The sequence below is a fragment of the Ursus americanus genome, chromosome 6 (assembly GCF_024610735.1).
Source record: "Ursus americanus isolate L20-20 chromosome 6, mUrsAme1.1.p, whole genome shotgun sequence".
Classification (NCBI taxonomy): Eukaryota; Metazoa; Chordata; class Mammalia; order Carnivora; family Ursidae; genus Ursus; species Ursus americanus.
In genome coordinates this window covers 64,933,723-64,953,067 of record NC_142132.1, presented here as the reverse complement: position 1 = coordinate 64,953,067, position 19,345 = coordinate 64,933,723, and the positions used below count along the sequence as shown (strand labels likewise).

Here is a 19,345-nt window from a genome sequence, read left to right as displayed (position 1 = left end):
CAACTCTCGGCGGAGCGGGGCTCCCGACTCCCGCCCCTCTGCCGCTGCGGCTACGGTTGCCGGCGCAGCCCTGGAGACGGAACCGAGCAGAGGAGCGGCGGCGGCGGCGCCCCGCGCTCCCTGGGGCCCTGACGGCGACGGCGGCCCCACCTCCTGCGCCCCCGCCCCCTCCCGCCGTCCTCCAGTCCCCTCAGCTGCCGCGCGCGTCAGCGCCGCCTGCACGGCCGCCGCAGCCGCTAGCTTCCGACTGCGCGACCCGCGGCCGCCGCCACTACTGAGCATGCCCAGAGGCTGCCCGACGGGACCCCCTGCAGCGGGGCGGGAGCTTGGCGCAGCCTGCGCGAGCTGAAGGCTACGGGATGGGGCAAGCGCACTAGCCGTCTTTCTCACCCCCACCCCTGAGCTGGCTTAACAATGCTAGCAGGACTGTTCTAGCTTCATTCATTCGGTGGGCATTTCAGCGCTTCCTGGGGTCCGGCTCAAAGATTCCAGGGGCTTCCAGTTGTGAGGAGCACTCACGTGTTGAGAGTTGGGAGGCCATAGTGCCAAGCCTGGCTTGGGGGCTACCCTGCAATCAACTCCTTCCAACTCCCACCCCACATAGAAACAAGAGTAAAAACAAGCAGCTTCTTAGAAAATACACCTTTAAAACACCCTGTAATTCTATCCCCCTCCCCAAATTCGGGCCCCTAAACCGCTTTTATAAAATATTGTGTAACCTACACTAATTTCAGACTGTAGAAGATAGAGAATAATCTTAGTATCTTTTATAAGTACAATTTTTGAAGAAATGAGCCGCTTTGTTTCTCTCTCCTACCCAGCCCTCAGCGCAGCTTCCAGGGTCCTCAGTAGATAACTGGCTCAAAAGCAGAAGAAAGTGACGTATACCAAGGGAGGTGAGGTTCTGAAATAGGACTCCACAATTAATACCTGTGTGTCTTCCACTGGCATTTTATACGAAAACTGGACGTGGCCTTGCGGGTGCCGAACTGAGCAAGAAAACTGTAGATAAAATCTTAGATACCTGATTATGTCAAGTGTTATTCCAGCACCTGTCCTTTGCCCTGAGAAACCCGCACACCTGGAAAAGACTTAAATCTGGCCTAGAATCTCTTTTTCTCAAAGCCCTGCCCCAGGCTCCAGGACTCCGCCCCTTACGATTGCGCACACTCAGTTGCTACCTCTCTAGGTCTCTTCCTCCTCCCCACTTTTCCGGCTGTCAAAATCCCGACTCAAGACTTCTTTAGACTGGGACGCAGCTCCGCGCATGCTCAGCATCTACTAGGGTGGCAATACACACGTGCTTACGGCCAGCCGCAGCGCCTGCGCCGTAGCGGCCTGGAGTCGGTACGCGTAGGACGTTTCTCGCACCTTGACTCCGGCCCTCCGCAAGAGGCTCTTTGTGCTTAGTGTCCTGTGCACGCGCCTTGCAAGCAACAGCGCCATGAGTCTGACTTCCAGCGTACGAGGTGAAGTGGGACCTGGGAGCGGGTGAGGCTGGAGGCCTGCGCACCGGTTGCAGCTTCCTCAGCAACTCTGGGCTGTTAGTTACCGCTGCCGTGCGAGCCCGCCAGTCCTGTAACCTTGAGATGTAAAAGGGCAAGCGCAGGGCGGGCCTGCAGGCTCCCTGGGCCAAACCCGCAAAGGGGGCGATGTCGGTATGGATTGGTGATCTTTCCAGGCATAAGTGGCATGGGGGCCATGGAGGCATCTACCCAAGTCTAGACCACGTTTTTCTTAAGTAGTCATGCCCTAAAACCTAATGGTCCCGCCGCTAGCTTTTTTTCTTGTTCTCCCGCGTTCTTAAGTCACAGAGCTTGGAAAAGAGAAAAGGTTAAAAAAACAAAACAAACAAAAAAAAAAACTACTCCCCCTTCCCAAGTTTAAATCACCGTGGGGTCAGACCATCAATTTCCTGCAACCCTGAAGCAATGCGTGACTAATCACATCTCGGTTTTGCACGTTTTTTTTAAAGGAAAGAAACCCAGTCCGAGGTCTTCAGTTTTCCCAGGTTTTTGTTTTGTTTTGTTTTAATCCCTCTGGCATCTGGCACTCATGGCAGTAGTCCAGGAAGAGAGGATTGAAAACGGAGCTCTTTGAGCTCTCAGCTTTCTCAATCTTGCTTCCTTTGCGCTAGTCTGGCGTTTGGAAACAGGTCCAATTAAAACTAAGAGATTTTTCTAGAATTCGATTAATGTAGAGCTTCACATTATAACAATTTTTGGTGGTGGTATAACTTAATCCTGTGCACCAGCTACGTGATACATGTGATCTCTATACCCGGTTATAAAACGCCACACTTCATTGTTTGGTTACCTGTAGCAGTATTTAAGTAAAAGTGAGAGCTTGTCCAGAAGTTAATTTAAAAGAGCCCTGTTGATTCATTTAGTAAATATTGAGCAACTAGAGTGCCAGGTTCTGTAAAGGCTCCCTCTTAACCTGAGACCTAATTTTGTAATCCATTCTTTAAATTGGAGAATTCCACATCTGTTGCCAAAAGTTACCTGGCAGGGTTAGGGTGATAACCCATGATATTTTTAAGTTACTAATGAAGTATATAGGAGGTGATTATTTATAAAACTTATTTCAAAGGATGCTCATCTGGAGATTCCTTTAAATGGAGGTACCTTGGTGCACTTAAAATAGAGAGCGGTTTTTGTTTTTGCTTTTTAAAAAACCCAAACCTGTATTTTCTCAGGAAGATGTGTAATATACAACTTGAGCCACTGATGATTTTATAGGAAGACAGCTTGCACTTTTGTGATATGGGCTGAAAGATTCCAACACGTGTTTTTAAAATGCGGAGTCATTTGTGTGTTTTAAACCTAGGGTTTAGTGCCCATTGAAATGTGAAGTAGGTGAACCCTGGGACTTCTTAACACTACCTGCTGACTAATCTTTCTTATAATCAAAACAAGTTGTGTTTTGTTTTGTTTTGTTTTGTTTTTAAAATCTAACCATAGGGGAATCCAAAGGTGACTTTCCCATTAGCTTGCTGTTTTCTAAGGGATAGGGAATTGCTTGGTGAAGAGGGTTTTCAGCTTAAACTTGAAGTACCCAACTTTGTTATGAGAAGTAACTACTTTTTATTTCACCTAAAAGTGTAAAGGTTGTTAGGAGGACTATGGGAAGACGTCCAAAACCTTTGTAAATCTCTTCATTCAACACCTTCTTACGTTCTTCAAACATAGTAGTGTGGCAAGGAAGGGACAGATAATGTATTGGGAATCCACCTTGTAATGTTTAGCCCTCAAATTGTTCTCAATTTTTAAACCACCCAGAAAAATCTAAATTTTTGATTTTTGAATTTGGGGAAGGTGAATTGAGAAGATGTCTCTTCTCAACTGAGTAGATTAATAATTATAAAGGGCTTAAAATAGTATGCACTTTGTAAGTATATGTTAAATAAAAAATGAAAGGGTGTGTCTATGCATGCAGAATTCTTGTTTATATTCAGAAGAAAAATAATGGGTTGTGGGTTATAAATAAAATTAATAGGGATCAGTCCAGGACATGAATCTGGGGGAGGCAAAGAGGATAAGTGATTGGAATTGAAATCCAGAGATCGTTTTCAGTGAGATGGTTCTTGATACCCTTTGGATGGTTATACCAACCTTTGTTTTTCCCTTATTGAGGTATAATCAGCATACTTATGCCGAATTTTTTATTTGATACCAGATACTAGTTTATAGTTTCTAACATGAAGCGTTGTTCACTACTATGGAGTCCCCCATCTCTAGTGACTCCTCCTCATACCCAGTGTATGACTTTTAGAAAGTTTACTATATGTCTTGCTCCTTGATACCTCCAAAACTCATTGAATCTGCTCCTTTACATTATAAACAATAAATAAATATTGGTGGGCATTAGGGACTATAGATGAAACAGGATTGGTAGTGAGTTGATCCTTGTGGGAGCTGAGTGAGGGTAAATGGGAGTTCATTATAGTAATCCCTGTATATATCTGAAGTGTCCCATAATAAAGTTTTATTTATTTATTTTTAAAGATTTTATTTATTTATTTGTCAGAGAGAAAGCACAAGCTCACAAGCAGGAGGAGCAGCAGGCAGAGGGAGAAGCAGGCTCCTCGCTGAGCAAGGAACCCAATGCGGGACTCAATCCCAGGACCCTGGGATCATGACCTGAGCCAAAGGCAGATACTTAACTGACTGAATGACCCAGGCATTTCTGAAGTTTTATTTTTAATCTGAAGAAATGTTTTAAGTCCCACACTTGATACAGTAGGTTAAGATGAGGCCAAAGATACATCATTTAGTATAAAAGCAATGTGATGGTAAAATGGAAAGATGGAGTTGCAAATTCAAATTAGTAATCTGTTAGTTCTTTTTACTCAGCTGACATTGAACACCACCTGTATGCCAGGCCTTAATAAAAAAACATTACCAGGCACAGCCTGCCAATCTGGGGTAGAGACCTAAGGGAGGGAAAGATTTAAACATACCTCCCCTCCCCCTCTCCTGAGAAGAAAAGAACATTCTGATTCTGTGGCAGTTGACCCTGGGCAGGAGAGGACCGTTTTGGACAGAAAAGGGACTAAAGGAACAGAAACAGGGTGAGATTTCTGTCTAAGGTAAAACAAAATAATTTCCACAGTACAGAAAAGCTGAGGAATGGATTATAAACAAGAGATTGTTTTCAATCTCTGAATAATTCTGAGAGAAAACCAGTATTATGTTATACAAACCAATCTTATACAATAGTAGACCAAGGGAAGAGTAAGAATGGGAAGGATTGTTTAGAAATGTATTTTCTGTATTTTGTTCTTTGTATTGGCTTATTGTGTTTGTATGGATAGCACAGTGAAGCAAGATTGGGCAGGGTGGGCTTTGATCTATCTGTAGGAATACTGTATGTTGGGGATGTCTATAGAGAAGGGAAGTGAGGATAAAACCAGAAGAGGCAGAAGTAGTGCTCAGGATTTTTCTGTACCCCAAGTAGGAAAGAGGGTCTGGAAAGTGCCAGGTGAAATGTCTTTAAAAATGGGGTTTTGGTAAAGTTTCTTTTTGCCTCTGAGATTGTGTTTATTCTTAATAGAATATATCCACTATCAAGAACTAAATGTTACTTAGGTTTTATTATTTTATTTGTTTATTGTCTTGGGTTTTCATTTCTTTCTCTATTCTAATTGTTGGCTTTTTAATCCATCATCGTTTTTGCCTGTCTCTACACAGTTTCCTTTTCCTTCTTTTCCTTAGAGTTGCCGTGGCATCCACAGCTTTTTGCCAGAAAAAAACTGATTCAGGCTGCAATAATGAAGTGATAAAACAGCAACATATTTCTTATTCTGGGAACTTTTGCATTTGCCTCTAATGACATTAGAGAATTAGGTTTTGGGAAGGGGGGATAATGGAAATTCTTAATTTGTCTAACTCTGTGATTCAAAAAAACCCATTGGAGCAAATGCAAAGCCATTTTCCTAGCACACATATGGTACTATGATACTTATATAGGGTCATTAAGTGACCCCTGTTAGGGGGTAGGGTAACAGTGCGTGTTTTGATTCCCCATGGAGCAGCTACTTTTCAGTAATATCTAGAGTCAGTTCCCATTTCTTTCATTTGCTAGTGCTCTTTTGTGTGTCAGTTATTCTGTCACTTATCCCACTGTCAAAAATTCCAGGGAGGTAAAGGTTTAAAAAAAAAAAAGTCATGTGGATTCAGTGGCTAATACGAGAAAAGAGAGTAGAAGACTGTTTTGATGGCTAAGAAAGATTCTTTTGGCCTATCATGAGTTTCAGGTAGAAATTCCTATAGGATTCCCTTTTTATGTCGTGAGACAAATTAATCTTAACCAATTTTAGTTGTTCTTTGGGTTTCAGGCCTTTTTGATATATGTAGGCTATTAAAGCAAATCTGCTAGAGATTACTTCATAATTCACCTAAAAAGTAGGGTATAACTAAGATTAACAGTTTTTATTGTGTTAATTTATTCTTTTGGGATATTTCCTCCTTTGAAGTTTATACCAAAAATAATGTTTAGCAAACATAATTGAACATATACTATGCAAAGCAATAATATTTTAGCCCATTTTGTGATAGGTACATTAGCTATTCAGAGTGGTTTTCGATTAGCTCAGGAGCAGATTGCTATAGCTCCTGACAGAGAGAGTCCTTTCTCAAGGGAGTTCCATGGTAAATAATACATCAAAAAGGAATATCATGAACCAAGCTAGAAATCAGAGCAGCTTCAGCCCTGCTTGGAATTGCTACAGGGTAATATCATGAAGCTGCACTAAAATTCAAGACAAATCTATGCAAAATGTGTAGTTAAAAACATTCTTCAATGAGTCCAAAGGTTTGAAGCTGTCAAATCACTTATTAACTTGTCTCAGTCATGTAGCACCTGGGAAGGACATAATGTTAATGTTTATTTTAGAGGATTTTAGCAAGGAGGAATGGAAACATTGTGGGAAGGAAAATATTTTGTAGAGAAAAATACTGTGGTTGAAAATAGAATCCAAGGAATGAGTTAAAAAAGAAGACCCAAGATAAAAGGAACTAAGTGTGAGAATGGCTGTTCCTTCCCATTACAGTTTTGTAAGAATGAGCTCCAGTTTAATGTAGGGCACTATGAGGAAGGGTGATTAATCACATTAGTGCAATAAGAAATTTGATTCAATAGTGCAAATAAGCTATACAGTTAATTATTCATTATATGTTTTTATTTGTCCTTGGAATGTGTTTTTTGTACTTATCTCTCTAGGGCTTTATTTGATAGTCTGGGAACTTATTTCAAACACTGTGAAGATCTGACTCAGGAAGTGCTGGGAAGCAGTCCAGTGTGTTTATCCTGACCCCTGTTCAACTTCTTCCTGCAGTTCACTCCATGCTGGGAATAGACAACTCTCCTCTGAGGCTGAGGCTAACCAGACTATGCAGAACTTTCTTCTCTCCAACATTCTGTGGAACTGGGGTAGTTAAGTGCTTGGGTTTCCAAGGGCTCCTTGAAAAACTACATGAAAAGAATAAATAGATGGTCTGTTAGTCAAGCAAATAATGAGTAGAAAAATGTCATTAAATTTAAAATGAAGTTTGGAGGGAATTCAAATCATCATCCACTGGTGGATAATGGAAATTTAGAATTTATTAAGTGAGAACATAACTGTAATTATATTCATGTTTTCTAGGAAATAAGAAATTAATACATTCTGATTTAATACATTCTGATTTTTATTCTAATGAGAAAGCACTTTGAAATTTAAAAAACAAAAACAAAAACTTTTGAATGACTTTGAAGCCCAGAATCCTGCTGGATATATTTCTTTGAATGTTTAGTATTAAGGGTGGCTTTGTTTTATTTGTCATTTCTTTGTTTTTTCCTTTGGATACCAATTCTGTTTGTGGTTATGCACTTTAAAATCACTAAAGGACCTACTATTTAAATGAACTCTGATGAGTCAGTTTGTTAACATAATCGCCTCCTGATTTTTTGGGTGGGGGTAGTCTTTACAATCTGAATTTTTTTATGTATCAGGGTTTGTTTTTCTTTTTTAAGCTATAGGTAGCTGCAGGCTTACGTGTTATTTTAAATCTATTTATGAACACTTTAAAAATTATTAAACATTGTTTTTCCTTCTCCATCTATAAAATAATTTTTAAGTTTTCCTCTATCTCAATTTAGCTATCATCATTCAATAGAAAATAACGTAATTGCCTCAGTAAAGGATGGGAAAGTCTTAACAAGAATTGTTACATCATTGTGTTGTGATTATTTTGTTAACAGTAAAAACTTTTGACTCTTGGAATGCTTAATTCAAAAACTGGATTTCTTGAACATTCATGTTAGTAAAAATATGCATTATTAGTGTATATTTTGGTTGTGATGTTTATTCCTGTTTTCCTTCCCTTCTGTAGTTGAATGGATCGCAGCAGTTACTATTGCTGCTGGGACAGCTGCAATTGGTTATCTAGCTTACAAAAGATTTTATGTTAAAGATCATCGCAACAAATCTATGGTAAACCTTCACATCCAGAAAGACAACCCCAAGATAGTACATGCTTATGACATGGAGGATTTGGGAGATAAAGCTGTGTACTGCCGTTGTTGGAGGTCCAAAAAGGTGAGGAAAACAAGTCTTTTATGTTAGTGCTGTCTTTAATGTAACATTTCTTTTTAAACTATCAAACATGCATCACCAGATATTATTAGGATCTCTTCTTCTTCTTCTCCTTCTCCTTCTCCTTCTCCTTCTCCTTCTTATCTCTGTGCCCAGTGTGGGGCTTGAACTCACAACCCTGAGATCGAGAGCCACATGCTCCACTGACTGAGCCAGCCAGGCTCCCCTTTTCTTTTTTCTTTTTTAATGCATCCTGTTCTTCTCTGTTTTCCATGTACTCTTCAGGATTACATTTCCTAAAATGTATAACTACTATGCAGTAAAATTCCATTATTCCCTTATTGAGTTCAGGTGAATGTAACTGTATTCTTGGCCAAGAAGAGAAAAAAAATCCCTTTATTTATTCTTAGGATTTCCTCCCCAAGTGGATCTTTGCCTCCACTATCCCAGGAAAGAGAGTATGCAGCCTAAAACACAAAGAGAAGCAGAAGGGGTAGATTCTTTTCTTGAGCTTTCAAGTTCCTGGATTCTAGAACAAGTTTTAGAAAATTCAGGAGAAACTTGGAAAACTACCCTTGAAGATTTCTTATCTGGTAAATATATTGACCCTGTATCTAATCTTTAAGCTATAGCTCCTATAGTTAAATATCCTACAGGATTTTTTTAATCTTCTTTTGTGATAATTACATTTCATCAAGTTCCATTTGGAACTCTCATCTGTGATACCTGTGACTTTTAGGCAGCTTTTAGACAGTGATGATAGCTAGTGAGCTAAAGATGGTAAATCCTTTCCTAAGGTCATCTTAGGAAAAGCTTCATACATTGAATGTGATGTATTGTGAGAAATATGGTGAATGTACTGCCATTGTGAGTGTTTAAAAAGATGGATTTCACTAAAGATGACATTATAACACATAAGAAAATAGACATTAAAAATGACTTATCTGTTTCTGAAAGCACATGTTAGGGACCACCTCTTCCCACAGTGGAAAGCCATTATCACAAATCATATATCATGAATAAGAAAGAAATCACATACTAGGTACTGGAAAGTGTGTTCTAACTCTCTTCCCCAATACAATGATGTTGTATAATCCAATGCTACATTGCTTAGATAATGTCATTGTATCTGAAACTGCTTGATGAACATATGGAATGTGAACCAGAAATTAATAGTCCCATTACAAGTTGTATCTTAAATTAAGAACACTGTTCATTTGGTATGTGGGATTATTTGTAAGCACTAGTGGGGTTGCTAGAAAATTAATCCCCAATAGTATTCTGTAGAGCAGACCTGGTTTGTTTTTTTAAGAATTATGCCCATGATAGGTTTTATTTTGCCATTGCTCACCAAAATATACAAAACAATATCTTTAGAAATTCAGGAATTTCTAAGTCAGTATAGTGGTTCTTTAATCAGTGATCATTTAATGTCTGCTACGTATGCATGAGAAAAGTTAAGTAGTAAAACAGCAGGTATCATAGATGTATGTGTACAGTAGACTCAGTACAGGTGCTTTAAATAAAAGAAAGAGCTTGTACTGTGCACTAGAATTTTCTGGGAAGGCATAGTGATATATATGGGAGTTAAACTGCCCCTGGAAGGTTTGGTGGTACTTGAATAAACTGGAAGTTTTGGGGGACTCTTTCTCAAAATCTGGAGGAAAGGGCTCCTGTGAGCAAAGGTGGTGGGATCAATGAAGAGTCTAGTCTGGTCATAGGTCTCCCATCCCCCCAGGAATAAGTCCAAATTGAGGACAGTCTTGAGTACCTGTGTGAGGAGTTTTTGCCTCCAGACATGGGGAGCTTCTTGTCAGGAATTTCCAGACAAAGTTGTGATACTTATACCAGAGTGACAGCTCTAGGAATAGAGAAAAATGGACAGGTACAGGAAACATTTTGAGGGAAGGATAAGCCAAATGTGCTGACTGATTTATAAGGGAGATTGGTGGAAAAAAACGGAAACTCTAATTAAAGTATCTAAACCTGTAGTATTAGAGGAGATGGTGCTGCTAACAGAAATAGGACTTCCAAGAAGAAAAGCTGATTTTCTAGAACGGTAACAAGGCATTCAATTCCAAAGTGAATTTTGAGGTGACATTTGAATGGAAATGTTCAGCAGATAATCTGAAATGTGGGTCTAAGGCTGAGACATCAGGGCTGGAGATAGAAATCAGCAAAACTGATGAGTCAAACATAAGAATGCAACAGATCCTTGATGCAGATAAAAATCAGGGGCTAAGTATGAAAACTTAGGGAATTTTTTGCACTTTGGAAAGAGGAATAAGAGCCAAAAAAGGAGATGAAATGAGCCAAAGTTAGAAGAAAACTAAGAATATCATGGCTTCACAGTGGAAAGGAGAAAGTTTCAAAGACTTGGCTATGAACATCGGCTTGGGCAAAGACAACTAGGTGAATATTATAGTATGAGTTGCATTAAGCAATTAGGCAATTGACCTTTTGGTGTCATTTCAACAGAATAATTAGAATAGAAGCTGTGTCAAAGTGGGTTAAAGTGTGAATTACTAATAAAGAAATGCTAGAAGTCTGAGTATATGTCAGAATTGCAGTAAATGACAATGAATGGAAGGGAAAAGAAAGATGACTGCTTGAGTGAACTCTAAAGCATAGATTTGGGGTCAAGTAAAGGGTGTTTGCTTTGGTTGGGTTTTCCCAGAGGGTAAAGAAAGGGTCATTAAAGCAAATAGGAACTCATAAGGACTAAGATCTTAAGTATTTCAGGAAGAATCACAAATGGACACAAGCTACGGTTTAAATGTTTATTAGACTTTATAATTCAACAAAACATTCCAGGATTATTTTTTTCATCACACAGTTTAGAGTTTCCAGATGATTAAACTAGAGATGGTCATTTCCCATAGGTAGACTTCAAGGAAAAGAATGCCAGACCAGTCGTTTTATTTCCCATTTCTCTTTTTTTTAAGCTTGTCTTTTATGCTGTTAGCGATCCTCTTTGCATCTAGGATTTGTCAGTTCTGAATTTTCACTGAATCTTGGGAACTTTTTATTCCCACATGAATCAATTAAGAGTTCACTTTGAATATTATTCTTGTTAATGGATGTTCTTATTCTTCAGATATCTTTGGAAACCTCCATATTCCTGAGGTACCTAAGGTTATTACAGAGGGGCCAACTCACACATTTACCTGCCAGTGTACAAAAGACTTGATATTAATACCTTTGAGTATCTATTGAGTTCATAATCAGTAATTGTTTTCCTCATATAAACCAGTTGTGTTTATAATACAACAAAATGAGAACACCTTTCTACTATCTCAAAAAAAGTTACATGTGATAGAAACTTTAATTCTGTTCTAGTTCATTCTTAAGGTACAATCACTAGTAGTCCATTGTGTGGGTCTAACATTTTTGAGTGGTTTTCCCAGACTTAATGAATCATCTCTTAGCAGTGTGCAGAAATTACATTTTTAAATACACCTCATTCGTCCTCTCCCGCTGCCCCCAGGATTGGTATGCCCTCTGCTGTTTCAGAAACAGGCCTGTTTCATAGTATTTCACAAAAAGGCTATCCATATGTGACAGGAGAAAGCAAGGAGGCAATAGAGAAGTGACTGCAGGGAAAGATACTATTTGAGACAGTGCTGACTTGAAAGAGGTGGAAGGAAATGAGAATGGGAGCACAAATGTGAAACTCAGGAAGGGAGAGCCTTGTTTTTGAAATAAGAAAGTGAGAGAAGTTAGATGTCAGAGGGAAGAGTATGCAACATAGTCTTGCTAGATTGCCACCCTACCCCCACTCCCCTGAGCTGTATTTTGGCCATCTAGGAGGCAGGAGAGAGTTTGAACAAGGGCAGTAGAAGAATGCACACACACTAAGAAATAAGAAAAGAGGAAAGGCATGCCAATTACTGTCAGGAGCTCAACTGAAGTTGAAATGCAACTGAACATTCTATGTAGAATCACTTCATTTCATTTACAACTTCAGGATTTGAATTGGGTTTTTGTTAGTGGTGTGCTTGTTTTTGTTTTAGGGTGTGTTACAGAAGTCTCCATCGTATTAATGGTTTGGATGTGGGCGCATGGAGTCCATTTCTTTATAGAAACAAAATTCTGAATGTTGGTTACATAGCTTGTTTAATCCACATAAAGACAGTTCTGTTACTTCTATCTTACATTTTACTAAAGTAAGCACCTAAAAATGGAATAAAATGTCATATCCTCTCAGGTAATGTCAGATCTTACTGCTTTTCTTTCCCAGCCAAAGCAAAACTATTTCTCAGAGCAGTTTATGATAGTGAGTCAAAATGGTCCCAGGCAACTTCCTTGGGAAATAGAATCCAAACTCCTTAAAAATACAAAGTTTGGAGAAGGAAGATAGTGGTTTTTTTTTTATTGTTGCAGATACAAGAGGTAAGGAGGAGCATTTATTTATATTTATCTTGAAATACCGAGAAAACAGAAACATCATAACTTGAGCCATTAAAAAGAAACAAATCCTGTGTATTTTTTGAAGACGAATGAAGTTGCTAGCTTTCCAAATGAAAAGCAAGAATCTCTAGGGTTTTTTTTTTTTTTATCCTATTTGTTTATTAAGCCTCTCTCTAATTTTAAAAATATGTGGGATTTGTGTTTTACTAATTGGGTTAACAAACGTATGTTATTTTCTGGACATATAAGAAATTCAGCCAATTCAATTTGCAAGCTTTCCTCCAGAATTTGTTAATAACAAACACTGGCACGTTAGAACAGATTTTAGAATCACTTATGAGCTAAACTTTTTTCCATCCGTTATTTGATCCTTTAGGTTTTACTTTTACGTATTGATAACTACATGAATTAAATTAAATATACCCTTTGTGGGTTTTTCGTAATTTCAGCTCTTTACTTGACAATTTAACAAATTTCATAATCTTAAAGAGGGTTTCGACATATAATTGCATTATTAATACAAAAACTACTATACTTCCTAGATTATGTTTGAAAGTATACACATATTTTCTTTCTCTTGCATAGAAAAGTTAAAAAATGGAACAAGACACTGCCTAAAAAATGTAAATATTGTTATGTAATATACCGTTTGAATTTTAATGCCAGGTAATTAACATTTATTCATTTATATTGAGAATCATGAATTAATTTCAAAAAATATATCCCATTAATATGGACAGTATATTCTTAAGAAATTGCTAATCCAATCTTGAAATAGCTCATCTTGGTCCTGGTTGAAAAAAAAAAAGTTTTGTTTTTTCATTAACTTAAAGTGAGAACTCTAATGAATAAATACGAGAATACCTAATCTTCACATGAAGTTTGGGAGAGGATTCTGTCTTAAGTCAGTAATTCCTGTGATTAATAAAGTAGCATTAAAAAATATCTGTGTCTCTGAGCAAAATGATTTTTAATGCTTAGTTTATATTTTAAAGTCATAAAACCTTTATATATTATGAAAGCATGAAAGTTTATTAAACAAATAGCCGGGATCTACTATTTGCTGCTTTTTAAAGAAATATTTTTTCTTTTAAAATAGGAAACAGGCAAATTTCTGTTTTTAGGCAGACCTAGATTATCATATAAAAGTATATTCTCATTTTAGATGTATGACTTTCTTAATCATTTATGAGATGTTCATTGTATATTTCTCTATAGATTTCTCTCCTGTTCTTGATTTCTATATATAGAGGGAACAATTTTTTTTAATGTATTATTTTTCTAGTATTTTCAAAATGAGATTTAAAAAGAAATAAAAGTTAAACATTCTATTATAGTAAGTTATTTGAGGCTTTTTAATTTATAAATGCTTCATATTTTAGAAATACATTTTATAACCTGTGTATGTAAAACTGTACAGTAATATGTTTTGTGTGTGCCATTTATAAAAAATGGAGTCTTTACAGTGTAAATTTGTATTCTCACTGTAAAATCTGTGTTTATTAAACATATGTCACCTTGAAATGCTGTTCTTTGCTGTGGGGTACATTTTAGTTTGATTTTTGTGGATTGTTATGGCCTCTTTCTTCACCCATGCCAAGAACAAAACTGAAAGCTTAGGTTGATGTTCATGTTGTAAGGACTTGTTTTTAACATGAATATATACTGTGTACCATATCTTATTGACCAGAAAGAAAGAAAGAGAGAAAGCTTTATATATATTGCATTGATGTTGCCATCTACCCCAAGATAGAACTTTTACTTGGAAATATTAGATATGCTGGTACCTTGACTCTCTGAAATTTTTATCTAATTTACTGTGTCTTAGAATTATATACAAATAGTATAACTAAAATTGAATTTCTTTAACATCAACCAAATATTATTTTAATCTTAGAATAGACACTTCTAATATCAAAGTTTAAGATTATATACCCTTACTGTCTATTTTCAAGTGTCTAAAATTATACTGCCTTCACTGTGAGTAATGAGGCAATTTTAATCTTAAGGCTAAAATTCCTCTCACTTTACTCTTCTAAATAGGCCTCTTCAATGCAATAGTGTACCTTATACCAAACAGTGGCTCTAGATTCTAGAGTGTTAGGTACATTTCAGACATCAAGAATAAAACGAAGATGCTAGCTATCATCGTTTGACGTGAAATAGAAATAAAAGGTATAAATAGAGAAGGAAAGAAAAAAAATAACATACTAGTAATTGATAATATATAGCATAAGTAGTTAGGTATGAAAATATACCTAACTGTGATAACTATAAAACATATAAGGCAGAAATAATGTTATCAGAGTATGCATGAGACCTGAAGATGAGAATTCCAAGAGAAATTAAATAATATTTGGCGAAAAAAAAAATTCTCAAGTTTATCTGGAAGAATAAATAGGTAAAGTTTAATAAAGGTAGGTAGAGAATAAATAGGAAAAGTCTAACAAGAATAATGTGAAGGAAACCTAGCTCTACCAAGTATTGAAGCATATTTTAAACAGGGTTCTTATCCCAGCAGAGTAGGTTGATGAATATAATTATGTAGAACCTATAAATAGCTGTTTTTATAGGTAGAACTTACTTTGTAAAATTAGAAATAAAGGCATAACAATTTGGAAATGTGCAGCCTCTAATAGTATTGAAGCAACAGGATCTTAAAACAGCATTTTGTAAAGTGCTCTGTAGAACACTATGATTAGATATCAAAGTTATAAGTGTCCATGCGTCAGTCAGCCTGGGAAATTTTGAGTTAAAATAGTATTTTTTAATAGCAGGACTTCTTTTAAATAATGTATGCTACAAATCAAGAGAATTACAGGATATGTTTTTAAAACAAAACGAAACCAAATCAGAATATTTTTTTAGGACTTCTTTGGAGCACACTCCGACAAGCAGTGTTAGAAATTTACTTCTGTCACTTATTCTACCGCTGAACCCCAAAATGTCGGTTATATTTAAAATGTGAAGTCATGGAAAGTAATAAAAATTTACCACATCTCTAGGAGAAAGACGTCTCCATGAAGAATGTTAAAAAGGGGAAATACTGGCATGTTTGTATGAAACTAATATGAAAAAATTAGCCAAATAAAAAGGTTTAGGAAAAATTGCTACAAAGATAATCAACAAAGGGATAATATGCAAATTGATTTTGAACAAATGAACTTAGGCTCTAAATGGACATAGTTCACTAGAAGGGAAATGTAACTAACGAGCATATAAACATGGAAAAGATATTCAGCGTCCACAATCAAGTATCCCAAATGGAAATGCAGTTAATCATCTGTGTATTATCCACAAGTTGATTTCTTCCTTCTGCTTGGTGTTTATACTTCAAATATGTTCTTTAAGAACTTATATAAGGTGGTCTGAGAAAATCTTTTTATTAAGAGTTATGTGTGTTATATATGTAAATTAAGCATCACCCGCACTCTGCCAAGCTAATACTGATTTTGCAATTAGACATTGACATTCTCTCTTTTCCTAGTTCCCATTCTGTGATGGATCTCACACAAAACACAATGAAGAGACTGGAGACAACGTGGGACCTCTGATCATTAAGAGAAAGGAAACTTAGACAGTTTTGACACTGCAAACCAACTTGTCATGATGTTATCTGATTGTTTAATTAGAATGACTACGACTTCTGTCTAATTCACCTCCTCTGGGTTCTAGATGTGGTATATTGGAAACTGCAGCTTTCATATTCACGGCATTTGCCTTCCTTGTTGAACCATCGTGGTGCACATTTGTTTAAACAAAAAATGGAAAAAGTAAAAACCAACTTCATGGCCTATGGGTTGTTTTGGTCTTGTAAGGATCCGTTTCTTTACGTTTAAAATAATTATATTGGAATATAGTTGTATTAACGTAGAAGTTAACATTAAATTATTCTCAAAATCCTGTATATGCAGGTTGTACTTTTAAGTTTCAAAGAAAATTATCACCTTTTATTTATTTATTTGAGAGAGGGACAGCCAGTGAGAGAGGGAACACAAGCAGGGGGAGTGGGAGAGGAAGAAGCAGGCTCATAGCGGAGGAGCCTGATGTGGGGCTCGATCCCAGAACGCCGGGATCACGCCCTGAGCCAAAGGCAGACACCCAACGACTGAGCCACCCAGGCGCCCCAAAAGAAAATTATCACCTTTTAATATTACTTAGTTAACCTAGAAAGTAAATTGGGTGTGATTAAGCTATATTAATCTCTTAATATAGGAAAAACCTGTTATGACCTTGATTCTCTTCTTGACAGAGGTGATGACACTGAGAAAATATAGCTTCTGTGTTTTTATAGTTTTTAATCAAAATGAACTTGGAATGTTATTCTACTTAATTATAAGTGGGCCAGGTCTAAAATAAAAGGGCACAGTAGCTTCTTTATTCATTTTCATGGGTATTTAATTGACCCATTAAAAGAACCAATACTGGAAATTTAGATTGAAGTAATATTAGATTTAAAGTAGTCATGAAGAAAGTCTGAAAATGTTATGTTCCAGACAGAATTCTATTCCAAGAAGTGACAAGCACTTGCAGCGGAAACACTGAAGGATTTGGAGCACATGATGTCAAGCCTCTTGAACAGAAAGCCATACATCCATGACAGAAATAGTAGTCACAAAGCTAGATCAAAGGTGCAGGAAGATTTTATTTCCCACTCTTGATAATCAGGCACATGGTTATTTCTAGTAAAGAAACTACTTGGGGGAGGAAAATAATTACATTCTCTTAAATTGTATGACCTTAAAGCAAAAATTTGAACACAAGTTTTTGTTTATATAATATTCTTCAAAGACTCAGACCAGAAACATTGCATTCATTCCTGACTCAGAAAAAAAGAAAATATGAAAACTGAAAATAATTAGGAGCAATAAAAATATTTAGACAGGAGTAGTTAATATGTGAATTTTTAAAGAGATTACTTTTTTGTGTTTTATGGGTTAGAAGGAAAAGTCGGGACAGAATATATACATAATACAATTTGACAAAGGTAACAAATACTCTCACCATTTCTTTTAGTATACTTGAATTCTCAATAATAAGTTTCTGTGTGCGAAAATCCAGAATTACCATGGAAGTCACAGGAATCAAACCAAATATCAGCATTCCTATATTATGTACAATCACCGATATTTTTTAAATGTACAAGTTTGTGTATTACAGTAGGTATAATTTATACCAAAATTGTGTATACTGGTTTTTTTTTAAGATTTTATTTATTTATTTGACAGAGATAGAGACAGCCAGCGAGAGAGGGAACACAAGCAGGGGGAGTGGGAGAGGAAGAAGCAGGCTCATAGCAGAGGAGCCTGATGCAGGGCTCGCCGGGATCACGCCCTGAGCCGAAGGCAGACGCTTAACCACTGTGCCACCCAAGCACCCCATGTGTATACTGGTTTTAAGCAGCCTGTGTGACTTGGATGTGTCTTTAAGGCACATGTTCTTTTTTTTTTTTTTAAAGATTTTATTTATTTATTTTCCAGAGACAGCCAGCGAGAGAGGGAACACAAGCAGGGGGAGTGGGAGAGGAAGAAGCAGGCTCCCAGCAGAGGAGCCCGATGTGGGGCTCAATCCCAGAACTCCGGGATCACTCACTGAGCGGAAGGCAGATGCTTAAGGACTGCGCCACCCAGGCATGCCTAAGGCACATGTTCAATACAAAATCTAAAATATTACAAACCTTGATTCTACCTCTCAGTTTCTTAAGGTGAATTTCTTTCGGTGTTTTTGCCTCCTGTTTTAAGTAAGCGTGAGTGGGTCTGCAAAAGAAGCATCATGCTCTTAAAGGTTAATGAATCCATGAACTCCCAGTTTCTGATAAAGGGACATCCTTTTAACAGACCAAACTGTATCCTTAATTTTGAATTTGAAATTACACTATCAGTCATGCATTTTTATAGCTAGTGGAGATGGGGGAAGAAATTAGTGCCAATTCTCAAAACTATTTTTCAAAGGAATAAGATCTTGTACGTTTATGATGGAATTAGAAGTGATCACCTAATTGAAATGCAGATCTACCGTAGCATTTTGTTAGTCCAAAATAATTAGATAAATGTATCCTCAGGGTCATGTTAAAATTCTGTTACATGCTCTTGAACTAGAATTCCTTTAAGATATTAAAACTTTCATGTTACTTAACCTAAAAACGTTAAGTGGGTGTAGTTAAATTAATGTAATGTTTTTACACAAAAAATCATTGTGTGCAAATACTGTTCTCATTTAAGCACCCCGAAGCATCTGATTGCTCTTTCATTTGAGAAGTCAGGCAAATCGGGTTTCCCCACACCACCACTATCTTTTTTTCTCTCTACATTAACATTCCAGTAAGTTCCAAAATAGGATTTTGCGCTAGGTTGAGAGTTTCTGATGTTAGGAAGAAACTTGTTTTACAGTGATTGAAAGTGATACTCCTCTATTAGTACAACAGACATTTATTAAGCATCTTCCATAGACCGTGTAATTCAGAATGAAACATTTTGGAGAATTAAATCTCACAGAGAGGGGCGCCTGGGTGGCACAGCGGTTAAGCGTCTGCCTTCGGCTCAGGGTGTGATCCCGGCGATCTGGGATTGAGCCCCACATCAGGCTCCTCTGCTATGAGTCTGCTTCTTCCTCTCCCACTCCCCCTGCTTGTGTTCCCTCTCTCGCTGGCTGTCTCTATCTCTGTCGAATAAATAAATAAAATCTTTAAAAAAATAAAATAAAAGCTCACAGAGAAGATTATATCATTTGTGATGTAGCTTACATAATTATGGTAATTTATGATTTGGGGTTGTTTTCCTTAAATTATAATAGTTGTGTGTAACAAGTCTTTATACTATAAAGTAGGTGGATTTATTTGATTTTTCATTAGTTATGAAG

General features: G+C 37.1%; 1 protein-coding gene across 4 annotated transcripts; it reads left to right on the top strand.

The window, feature by feature from the left end:
- The first annotated feature begins 1,270 nt into the window (after window positions 1–1,270).
- Window positions 1,271–17,944, top strand: CISD1 (CDGSH iron sulfur domain 1). 4 transcript variants are annotated; one of them, XM_045783155.2, is made up of 4 exons: window positions 1,271–1,469; window positions 6,839–6,933; window positions 7,875–8,080; window positions 15,975–17,944. In XM_045783155.2, exons 2-4 carry the CDS (start codon window positions 6,894–6,896, stop codon window positions 16,062–16,064), a joined length of 336 nt encoding a protein of 111 aa, XP_045639111.1. In that variant the 5' UTR covers window positions 1,271–1,469; window positions 6,839–6,893; the 3' UTR covers window positions 16,065–17,944. The 4 variants fall into 4 exon arrangements, with proteins under 4 accessions (XP_045639111.1, XP_045639113.1, XP_045639110.1 ...); XM_045783154.2 differs by lacking the exon at window positions 1,271–1,469 and adding an exon at window positions 3,310–4,573 and having other exon boundaries at window positions 6,724–6,933; XM_045783156.2 differs by lacking the exon at window positions 1,271–1,469 and adding an exon at window positions 4,476–4,573.
- Window positions 17,945–19,345: the final 1,401 nt, after the last annotated feature.

Excerpts from the sequence above, each read along its gene's own strand:
- CISD1 (XM_045783155.2), top strand. The coding sequence starts at position 6,894 with ATGCAGAACTTTCTTCTCTCCAACATTCTGTGGAACTGGG. Across the intron at positions 6,934-7,874 it reads CAACATTCTGTGGAACTGGG|TTGAATGGATCGCAGCAGTT; the intron begins GTAGTTAAGTGC and ends TCCCTTCTGTAG. Across the intron at positions 8,081-15,974 it reads GTTGTTGGAGGTCCAAAAAG|TTCCCATTCTGTGATGGATC; the intron begins GTGAGGAAAACA and ends CTCTTTTCCTAG.